This window comes from Trematomus bernacchii, unplaced genomic scaffold, assembly GCF_902827165.1.
Source record: "Trematomus bernacchii unplaced genomic scaffold, fTreBer1.1, whole genome shotgun sequence".
In the NCBI taxonomy this organism is placed as follows: Eukaryota; Metazoa; Chordata; class Actinopteri; order Perciformes; family Nototheniidae; genus Trematomus; species Trematomus bernacchii.
In genome coordinates, this window is record NW_022987387.1 from 168,603 (window position 1) to 180,000 (window position 11,398).

The following is an 11,398-nucleotide window of genomic DNA, read 5'->3' on the forward strand; positions in this document are numbered from 1 at the left end:
CCTTGCAAAGTAATGTTATAAGTGTCAAAGTAATGTTTTAATGTAAATATTAATGATAATATTGTAGCGTGTCCAAGTTAATAGTTATTTCAGTTATCAGATGTGCACAGTTTAGTACATTTGTAAAGTTATTTAGGCAATGTTGTTGGTGGGAGTTAGGGAGAGACCGCCCCTTCCAGGTGTGTGTGTGCGTTTTCCGGTGTGTGTGGAGGGAGTACGAGATGGTAGGAGTTGTGTTCGAGTGTGGGGAAAAGTCATAATGAGTGTTAATACTATTGATTGGTTCTGTAAGGCGTGGCTGTGGCTGTCAATACCAGAAAATAAAGAGAACGTTTTCGACATTGAAGGCTCGTGATCTGTGATCTTGAATAGCGGTGAACGCTACAATATGAACAGGCTCGTGCTTGGCACTGGTATTGTTTGTTTATTTATTTAGAAAATTAACTAGCAACGCCGTGCTGTCATATAGCAACTGCTAAGCTACTGCAGCAAAAAAATCCTGTAGCCGCCCATGGCCGCTTATGTCGCTTAATGGGTCGGGCCGGCTCTGACTATAACATGATGATGATGATGGTGATAAAGAATGCATCTAACGTTCCGCTGTTCATTAAAAAAAACAGCGCATTAAACAAACCATCATGGTCTTACTTTGAAAACCATGCGGAAATGTCGTCATCAGCAGGCCATCACGTGGTTTCCGAAAATAAAAATAAATAACCGAGTGACACGAGTAGATTTTAGCCGAGACCGGCGGCAAGTTTGTCTCAAAACTTTGTGTGTGTAAAAAGACGATCCACAAGCAGAGATGTGAGATCCACAAGCGCATTTTTGGTTGACAAATACAAAATGGATTCACAAATGCCTGATCGAAAGTTGTAAATGTTAAAGAGATATTCAAAGATCTTTTTTTTATTTGTAAAAATATTTTGCGTATTTGCAGATCCGTTTTACATTTGCAAATTTATTTGTGAGTTTGCACATCTTTTAAATGCATTTGTGGATGCTGTTTTACATTTACAAATCACATATTTACACACAAATTATTTTTATGTTCACACAAATAATTATGAGACATATCATCTAAGCCCATATAGACATTGCAGGAAGTAAATTGCTCCGTAAAATGTCAGTAGTGAAGAAGAAGAACATAAATAATCAGAAGATACTGGACTGGTTTGTTCTGCTGCCACCTGCTGGTGTAGAAACGTTCTGCGCTGTTTTCCCGGCCATTTCCCAGAGCCTCCCCTGTTTTCCATAACAACCGAGGACGCTTCCTCCTGATTGGCTGTTTCTACATCCTGTGTTGTCAGGCCTCGCTAGCAAATGCTATTTTAAACATACTTCCTTCGTGAGCAGTGGATTAACAAGCACCTATACGAAAATAAGTAAGTCAGTAATGGCATACTTGTCATTCGGCGTTTGTTTCAGAGAAGGAATTTGATAAACCGATACAAAAAGCCGTTAGCTGTGATAAATGGGTGTTGCTACTGTACAGCATAGTTGTGAGTGAGCATTAACCATGGTATTAACAGCAGCAGCCTTCAATAACAGACGGCTCGCCGGCGGACAGCTCTTCAGAACAGGCAGCATTCACCGGGGATGGACGTCTGGACGCCATTTCTAATGTTCAGTAAGAATGTTCCTCATGCTTTGTGTAACTGAACATGAGCTGGAGAGACACGTCTTCCTATCACAGGTGTTACTAGAGCTAAACGTTAAAAATGTTCTCAATGTTTGAGGAGAATGTAATTTTACTGGAAGAACAATAAACTAACCTGACGTTAGGGTGATATGAATTAAATCATCTTCACTGGGAAGAGAGACCCTCACTCCCCCTGCACTGACAGCTTCAGTGACCAAGAGTGTTCAGATCCATTACTTCCAACAATGTACCAACAAGTGCCAGTTTTGGATTTAATACAATATTTCCCTTGAAATAGCAGTAGGTGGAATATTTCAAAATGGTCCTTAAGTGCACAATAAGGTGAAAGGTACTGCTGATCATCATACTACATAACCATTACTTACATAATGACATTTGCTGTCATTTGTTTAGATAGATAGATAGATAGATACGTTATTGATCCCAAATTGGGAGATTATTTAGTTACAGTAGCAGCAGTGTGTTCAGGCATTAAAAAAAGTTAAAGTTGGAATAAAGGTATATACAAAATAAAAACAATAGTTAGACAGCTCTATGAAAGACCAGTATTTTACAGTAGCCGATAAATACATATGATAGAAAGTATTTAAGTAGAGATAGATATGAAAAAACAGATAGATATGACAAATATAAAATTAAAGAAGTGACAGTGACTGATTTCATTGATGTGTTAGTTTTAGAAAGTACATTTGGTGTTACACATTGCTTACATACGTCCAAAATATGAGGAATGTGTTCTGTTATGATTCAGTAAAGATGTCAGTGCTGTCTGTTCACAGTTTAGCTGCACTGTGTGGATGGAGCACAGCAACCCAGAGATACTGAGAGACCCTGGAGAGGCAGGGCTGACAGGTGAACACACACACACACACACACACGCACACACACGCACACACACGCACACACACGCACACACGCACACAATGAATAACTCATTGGTTCCAACATTTGTATTATTGAAATGGCATGCAACATGTTCTGAATATCTGCCTTTACAATAATTGAATTCATTTTACTTTTAAAAATAAGTACTTATCACGGGCTACTCCTATAAAGGAACTCTATAATAGATTTAACTGTGATGATGTGTTTGAAGTAAAAATATTAATATTATATTCAGGCATCCTGCTGTATAGGCCTGTCCGCCTCGCTTTGCCGCGCTGTTCGACTGTGGAATCTCAAGGAATCCTTTTAACCCACTCACTCGTCAAAAGGAAAATAATAGTATCACTGATGCCCAAATGTAAATACACGTCTAAATAAACAAAGTGTTTAACATCACCTTGGTGCTTCCCACTGCCTGCCTGTTAGAAAGTCAAATCTATAAATCCAATGGGATTTTGGGGGGAGATATAGAGATATGATTCAGTTCTGTTGACCTAAGAAATATTGGTCACAGCAGCTTGTTGGCTATCATCTCTACTTGACTGAGACTCACACAATTGTAACCTTGATGTCAATCATTTGGTTTGCATCCACACAGTAAATATCCTCGGTGCTGGACTTATAACCCCTGCCAAAATAATCAAATAGGCTACTGGTTCGAACACAAAGAAGTAGTAGGACCCATAAAAGAAATATTCCTGCAGTCAGATAAACAGTTAAATCATCACTTTACTAAACATGATGGTTCTTTAGGAACTGTGGGACTAACACAAGAAGCATCCTCAGTCTGTTTGCAAAGGTTCCTGACCCCCACGTTGTCTTGTTGCAGTGCAACATGGCCGTATGTTTGAACCAGACATTTACAGCAGCCCAGCCCCACGGACCTCAGAGAAATGTTCTGCATGCACATGTCTGCGATGGTGATGCTGTCAACTTGTTGCTCTCTTGGTTTGAAATGTTCTGATGTGTGTGTCTCTTCCTTTCAGACCAGGAGAATTCGGAGGCATTCTGCCTAGAAAAGGAGCAGGTTAGTACTTTTTTGACATGTACTATTTAAAAGATGATGTTTATTACCTTTCATTTTTATTGATATATTATAGTGTTTGTTTATTTGTTTATTATATGGTAATATACATTGTGGGAGGGACCCAGAGGGCAGTATGCCTCAGGCTGCTCATAGATTGGGTTTAACGTTCTTCAATGCAGCAGCTGTTTTCAGTGACGCTCTGATGGGTCATGTGACCTGCGCAGCACACCCTCACACACTGGCTCATGTAAGTCCTCTTTCTCGCTCGAGGCCAGGAAAAGGCTAGTCACTGTGACCTTTTGACCTGTGCTGGACTATGGTGATCTGATTTATATGAATGCACCTGCCAATTGCCTGGTCAAGTTAGATGCTGCGTATCAGTGCACTGAGATTTGTGACAAACTGTAAAGCATTAACTCATCACTGTACCCTGTATGCAAGGGCTGGTCTGCCTTCACTAACTGCACGGAGGCTCAGTCACTGGTACATTTTTATATATAAAGCCATGTTAGGGAAACTTCCATCCTACATCTGCTCCCTGATCTCACGGCGAATTGTAAGTGGCTACTGCCTGAGATCGCATGCTGTGGTTTTATTAAATGTGCCAACTGCTAGGACTGTCTTAGGGAAGATAGCATTTAGATGCGCAGCTCCACTGTCCTGGAATAGTCTGCAATTAAAATGGAAACTGAGCAATCTGGTACCACTATATGTTTTTAAAGCTCGGTTGGATGCTACACAATCAGAAGCTGTTGGTACCTGTGCATGTGGATAGTATGTAAATTGTAATCCCTGTAATGCTACTGTATGATGTCCTTTTTGTTGTTCTGTTTATGTTTTTAATGTTTCATGTGGAACCTACTTGAGCAGGTCTCCCTTGAAAAAGAGAGCAATGATCTCAATGGGCTACACCTGGTTAAATAAAGGTTTGAAATGAAATGAAAGGCTTGCTGTGTCACAAAGTCAATCACTATATCAGGTCAACTATTTCAATACAATTACAAACTACCAGACAGCTGTTCAGTTGACGTATCTTTATCCATGCTCACTACCCCCCAAACAACGACATCACTGAGAGCCTTTTGGTACAGCCTGCCTGCTGCATGCTTTTGTAAGGTAACACAGGGGGAGGAAATGGACTAAGGGTCACTTTGTTGGTGAAGTATTCCTTTAGGAACTAAACTATTTATCAATATTTGTTTTTGGAATTTGCCCTTTGTGTCTTTCAGACAAGATGCAGTCCCTGCATGGTGACCGAGGATGGAATCACTAATGGTACAGTGCATACATGTTATAGCTGCAGATTGAGCATGCATGCTGCTGGAAGAACAGCGGAACAGGATCCAGCAGAAAAAGACATATACTCGTTTTGAACTATATGCGAAAGTATAATGTTTGATCAGTTAGTCCACAATAAGTCAACACGTAACCAGGCTAAACTAACAGCAAATACAATACATGTTCAGCATACTGTGACCTCAGAACATGTTCACTCCTCTGCAGGTTCCTGGTCTCAGAGGTCCCTGACCCGCTCCCTGCAGCGAGCCGAGACCCTGCTCAGAACCTTTAACCCCGGCATCAAGTGGCTGTTCCAGGGCCGCCAGGATGAGGAGGACATGGAGAGACATTTTGTGGTCGCTCACAATCTGGTGTCCCGGTCCTCTGCTCGTCTCCTGCGTCTGCACCAAGCTGTGGTGACTGTGGCCCCCCAGTGGCAGTCGGTGGGCAGGGAGCAGACAGGGTCTCCCCGGGTAAGTTCCAGGGATTGTAGGGAAGCTGAATGTGTGATCACCTAAAATGATTATCTTTAGCACTTTATTTGCAATGATTACTTTCATAGCAGGAATGCAATCTGCACTTCTGTGTTTCTACAAAACCCAAGCTTTGAACTTGGGGCACCACCCAACAAAAGGGATGAATGGTAAACAATCATTGAATTCTGTCTCAACTCTAGAGGCTTGACTCTAACCCAGTAACCATGATGCTTCACTCGCACAAACCACCTAATCCATTTCTTTACAAATGGAAGGTTTATTTGGCGACTGAGGCATTAACACTCATACTTAATGTATGCACAAATACATGAATGAATGAATGGAGTTCATTATGAACCAGTGAGTACCTCAATAGACAATATAATGACTGAAAAGGTATTTCAAATGAAACAATGAATGAGATGAAAGCATGATCCGCTGCTGCCTTGGGTAGACAAAAGCACTGCTGGAAGACCTTACTTCAAAATGCATCATCACTCTCATGCATTGCATCTGTGAAACACATCTGTGGAAAACAAGCTTTTCCCCCAAAAGTTTGGACCATAATATAATATCTACGTTCCTTGAAAATATGTAAGACAGCAAGTGTTTAGACCAGACTTGGAAATGATTGTCATTATACAGGTACAATGAGATGAGTAGAGCTACTCCTTTTTAAGGTGCCATCAAAAATACAAAAAACCAACAAGAGACATAAAACATTCAGGAGGAGACAACATAGAAACAACAAGCATTCATACTTCAATATGCAGATACAGTTAAAGTGCAGGAATATATCTGTTTAAAGGTCCCATGATGTCATGCTTTTCCGGTTCTTACCCGTCCCCTTGTGTGTTATGTAGCTTGTTCTGCATGTAAACGGTCTGCAAAGTCACAAACCCTCAAAGTACACCCTGTAGCGAGTAAAACTCTAACACAGAAAAGACCTGTCTATGCTGCCCCAGAACGCCTCGTTGGACATTTCTCTTTTTCCATTGTTTTCTTCCTGGTCATAGTGACGTAACGACGACCAAATGGACCAATCCGTGGAGCTCCGCACACACACTCACACTCACACTCACACTCACACTCACACTCAGCCTTATCTTTTCTCAGCCGCGCTACTCCGCGGAGTTTCGCCGGCACACACACTCACTCAGCCTTATCTTTTCTCAGGCTGTGAGTGTGTGGCGAACTGTGTGGCGAACAGCCTGGCTGTGAGTGTGTGTGTGTGTGCTCAGGCTGAGTTCCGCGATGTCTCGCAGACCCCGCGCAGCAACCAGGAAATGACACCAGTAATCCAGCTCTCTCTGTCCGCTCCTCGAGCCTCAAAGGGTGGAGCAGCGAGCCCCGCAACGTCCCACCAACACGGCACCCAGACCCCACGCAGCATTCTCATCTATTTGTCCTTACTGGTGTCATTTTCTGGTTGCTAACGCCATTGTAACACATAAACACTGATGTTCCGCTGTAACGGTGGTGGACTCATCAGAACAGAGTGGGCGAGCTGACCAATCAGAGCACAGTGGGCTCATAGGGAGGGGGGGGGGGGGCAGAAGCTCCAACAAGCCGTGTAGGACAGAGAGTGAATACACATACTATACAGAGATGCTGTATGAGAAACCAATGTGAGTTTGGAACATTGAACAATGTAAATTCTAGTAGACCTCAACAATGGAATTATGATCAGTAGAAATGGCCATGTCATGGGACCTTTAAGTACAAATAAATATGTTTTAATGTGTATTAAAAAAAAGTATATATATATATATTGTGTCAGTGCAAGCTGGAGTTTAGTGCAATTATTGCTCTGGGGAAGAAACTGTCTTTAAGTTTGATAACTAGATACCATTTCCCCCCCCCCCCCCAGGTGTGTGTTAAAGGCCTCCCAGCAGACAGTGGGGTGCTCCTCCTGCCCTCCTCCCTCCTCCTGCAGGGACACCACTCAGCTCTGAGGAGGCTCCTGGAGCAGCGGGTCCTGCTGCTCTTCATTCACGAGTTCACCAGGAGGGCCCGCCTCACAGCAGCTTTCATCTCCAGAGTGCGCCACCTGCTGGAGGAACAGCTGAAGAACTCACACCTGACACTTAACCAGGTCAGGCTGAACTGCAGGGTTCTCTCCAAAGTGCATTGAGACTCAGCAGCTATTTTTGAATCCTTGCAGGACAAATCTGGAGGCTGGCTTCACTATGGCCACTTACCTCCAAAAAGAGTATTTTACTTTTGATCATTTAAGTACCTTTGTTAACCTGTTAAGGCTTTTTTTTCACAAACCTGTGTCTCAGGGCTTCTTAACATTTAACAACGTATTAATGTGTCATACACACTTAACGGGAAGAAACTCATCTAACTGACGATATGAACCATTCTTTGCTAAACAAAACACAAGGGTAATACCAAGCCTCTGAATTAGCATTAAGCGAAAAAATGATAACGCACTTAGCACAGAACTCACGGGAAAAATATTGTATTACTTATCGGATCTGCACAAACAAGATATCAAATGAAAGCTGAGATTCCACAGATTCTAGAGGTATAAGTATAATCACTGTGCGACCAGAACTCAGGGCAGAGACATCTTACCATCTTACCTTTGCTGTTGTCTGATCTAAAGTTTGTTCAATGGCATTAAAACGCATAAAAGCGCTGCTGAAGGTTAATCCAATGTCTCTGTGTCACTTTGAAATGATTACTGATAATCCATCATAAGATTTCATATAGAGTGTGTGAGAGCTACAACCCAGCTTCCGCTTTTGGGCATTCTGGCTACACATCACTCTCTTCACCAATGGTAATGTTTAGATGGATTTAGGAACTTCCCCTCGATTCTATTGGCTCTAACGGTTCAAAAGAGGTGTCAGAGAGATATGGCAAATCCACCCAAATGACCCCAGAAGTGGGTTTCTTTTTCTAAACCTCTCTAAAAAGGTCAAATTTCACTTGTTTTGCATCAATCTTGATACAGGGTACTTATTATATGTTATAGTTTGGATTCCTAAAGCTTTTAGTCTACTATCCCATCATCCAAGGGTAGTTTTCACTATAAGTCATGTTTTTCTTTTGGACAGAAACTATAATTTACGTTTTTTTACTATGTTCAATCTGAATTTACTTTAAAATAAAAAACATCTATATTGATTCTGACTTTTCTACATCCAACTCACAGGTTTATCATTGCTTTGAGAAAAAAGATTATTAATTTACCCCATTTAGAAGTGAAGATATGGTCATTTGTTCTGGGAATGTCATTTTCGAGCCTGAGACCTGAAAAACAGGCTCAGGGCTTAAGAGGTTAATAATACAGTACCATTGTACAGTACTTTAACTTAAGTGAGATTTTGAATTTAGGATTCTTAACTTTTAATGGAGTATTTTCAAATGTAATATATTGGTACTTTCATTGAAGTAAAGCATCTGAAGACTTCTGCCACTAATCACAAACAAAAACGTTCTCCTCTCCCCCCAGAGTTCTTCAGTCAGGGGGGGACTCTGCTCGCTGAGTCAGGAGCTGAGGGTCCACCTCAGCCACTGGTCCTGTCTGTTCTCCAGAGTCCAGCATGACCCCCCCCTGAGAGCGGCTCTGAGCCCGCAGTCCGAGCTGATGCTGCAGGTCAGAGGCAGTCTGGAGCTGCTGGGGGTGCAGGCGCTGCTTCTGGTGGAGCAGTATGTGTACGCCCTGCTGTGTGCTGTGGCCCACACTGAGGGGCACTGTGTCCCCAGAGAGCTCCTGCAGGACATTTTGGCTGGCACGGAGCTGTATAACCAGGCGGTGGGAGAGCAGAGAGCGCAGCACAGCGCCACCCAGCTGAGGACTGCAGTGTTACAGCAGGCTCATTACCCCCCCCTGGACTCCAGTCAGCCCAGCAGCAGAGGGCCTCACCCTGCTGCCTTCTCCCTCAAAGAGCTGATGAGGATTTTAGCAGTGCATCAGGCAGATGTGGCAGCCCAGCAGCTGCACTGCATGGCCTCTGAACAGACCCGCGAGGCCTTGGCATGTTGTCAGAACTCATCCAGTCAGGGGGCCGGGCCCCGCTGCAGGACCCCTGAACTGAGACCTGAGTGGACCTGGGAGCGGCTACAGCAAACCTACCTCACCCCCTCTCCTCTCTTCTCCACCAATCACCCCCCCCTCCTGCAGTCATCATCTCGTCACAGATGCCATCAGACTCCTCCTGTTTACATCCCTGACCTTCATGTAGACAGAACACTCTCTGAAAACCCCCATCCTGTTCAAGCCAAGCCCCCCCCTGTCCACCACAGGCCCGGGTGCTTTGACAAAGGCCACACAGACACCCCCCCGACCAGTGTGAATGCTTTTAGGTTAGCCCAACCACATGTAGAAAAACAGACCAGCTTAGAAAAACAATGGCCGACCATCTCCCTCCCTCCAGCCCCCATCCAGCCCCCCTCCCTGTCAGGGCTCTGCCAACAGGACCAGTCCTCAGTGGAGCTTCTGTTTCAGGTGCTCCTCTCCTCCAATGAGCTGCTGGCTCCACTAGTTTCACATGCAGCTGCACCTGGAGCTGATCAGCTACTCTCTCACACAGCAGCAGAGGTGTTCTCAGCCAATGGGAAGGCTCCAGTCAGAAATACAGCTGATTCAGCAGATTGGAATATTGTGAGTACAGAACTGAACAAAGACCAACGTGTGGATGGTCTGCAGGAATGGGCTGAACTGGAAATACCCCCCCGGCGAGAAGCTGCTGTCAGGTAATGTCAGGAATAACAGCCACTGTACGGTGTGTTTTACTAGTAAAACACACCGTGATACACAGTTTTCTTAGTAGGTGTACACAAAATGTAACTCATCCAAATGTTTGTAACTTTTGCCCATAAAATATATTATATATATAAGTTTGAGAAACCGGCTTGAGATCGCTAGAATTTGAAAATACACAACCGGAAAAAATCTGCCACTTCCTTACAGAGCCCCTCCTCCAACACACACGAACGTGCACATGACCAATGAGGGCACGAGATAAGTTTGTGCACAGATGGAAGGCTGACAGGCAGGTAGGCCATCCAGTTATTTTAGCCGGGCCGGCTAAAATGATTGGTCGTGCTTTTTACAGTACTACAGCTTCCACAGATGACATTTTTTTATGGATTTGTTGTCAAAGCACTGAAGATATTCATTGCTATCGGGATGTTAAGAGCATTCCATGGAATATAACAAAAAGTGTATCTCGAGCCGGTTTCTCAAACTTACCTGCCCTACCTTTAAGCAGATCCCTTATAACATATCATGTTTGATAGCTCAACCAGCCTCCAGCTCCCAAAACTATACTCCCCCTGTCTCCCCCTTTCAGCAATTCATCTATCAAAAAAGGCACTAGTAATTATACCAAAGTGTTTGACAATGTTAATGACGTTTGCCTAAATGTGAGCAGGAAAACATTGTGTAACAATTCAGGGTTTCCAGCAGTAATGTGGCCTAAAATGTGATATGTTTTGTTGGTATAGCAGCAGTGCATGTGTGATAAATGTGTGTTTGTTTTGGAAGGGATGGAGCCCCAGAGAAGGAGGAGCCTGTGGGTGCAGAGTGTGCCACAGATGGAGCACGCTGGCCTCAGTCGGTACAGTGGCTGGACGTGGGTCAGTCTGTGTTGTTTGCCGATGTGTGTGGGCAGTACCGCAGCCTGCTGTGGGCGCTGTGCAGCAAGGCCCTGAGGCTGCAGCTGCATGTGCCACCTGCAGGGGGCACTGCAGGGAGCATCAACCTCCAACACACACTCACAGGGTTCCACATCCTGCACAGCATGAGGCACGCTTCACACGCAGGTAACAAGATAATGTCCGGTGTGCTAACACAGCGTGACCAACAAGCATTACTCGAGAGGTGAACACAATGCAAAAATGAGTCCTACCGGTACTATTTTCCTCACAAGTTTATAGTCTCAATCACTAGTTCCAAGTCTTCTTCAATAAAGCATGATGTTCATAACGTAAAATAAATGATCAGGGAACGCTTTGGGGGGGGGGGCTACCTTGTGATTAGAGAGAGAGGTGCAGGGTTGACTACCCCAGTTAGTTATGTTGTAAGAGAGATGATCCAGTCCTCTGTTCAAT

General features: G+C 43.8%; 1 protein-coding gene across 3 annotated transcripts in view; it reads left to right on the forward strand.

Annotated features, from left to right (window-relative positions):
- Positions 1 to 1,308: 1,308 nt before the first annotated feature.
- ccdc142 (coiled-coil domain containing 142) overlaps positions 1,309 to 11,398 on the forward strand; it is a 22,612-nt gene continuing 12,522 nt past the window's right edge. Inside the window, exons 1-9 of one of the 3 annotated variants that reach the window (XM_034133842.1) lie at positions 1,309 to 1,385; positions 1,539 to 1,630; positions 2,443 to 2,515; positions 3,535 to 3,575; positions 4,805 to 4,850; positions 5,079 to 5,326; positions 7,200 to 7,424; positions 8,796 to 10,039; positions 10,833 to 11,110. In XM_034133842.1, coding sequence (XP_033989733.1) covers positions 2,461 to 2,515; positions 3,535 to 3,575; positions 4,805 to 4,850; positions 5,079 to 5,326; positions 7,200 to 7,424; positions 8,796 to 10,039; positions 10,833 to 11,110 — 2,137 coding nt within the window. In that variant the 5' untranslated portion in view covers positions 1,309 to 1,385; positions 1,539 to 1,630; positions 2,443 to 2,460. Of the gene's footprint in view, positions 1,631 to 2,442; positions 2,516 to 3,534; positions 3,576 to 4,804; positions 4,851 to 5,078; positions 5,327 to 7,199; positions 7,425 to 8,795; positions 10,040 to 10,832; positions 11,111 to 11,398 lie in introns of all 3 variants that reach the window. The other 2 variants (XM_034133843.1, XR_004556215.1) reach the window with 2 other exon arrangements.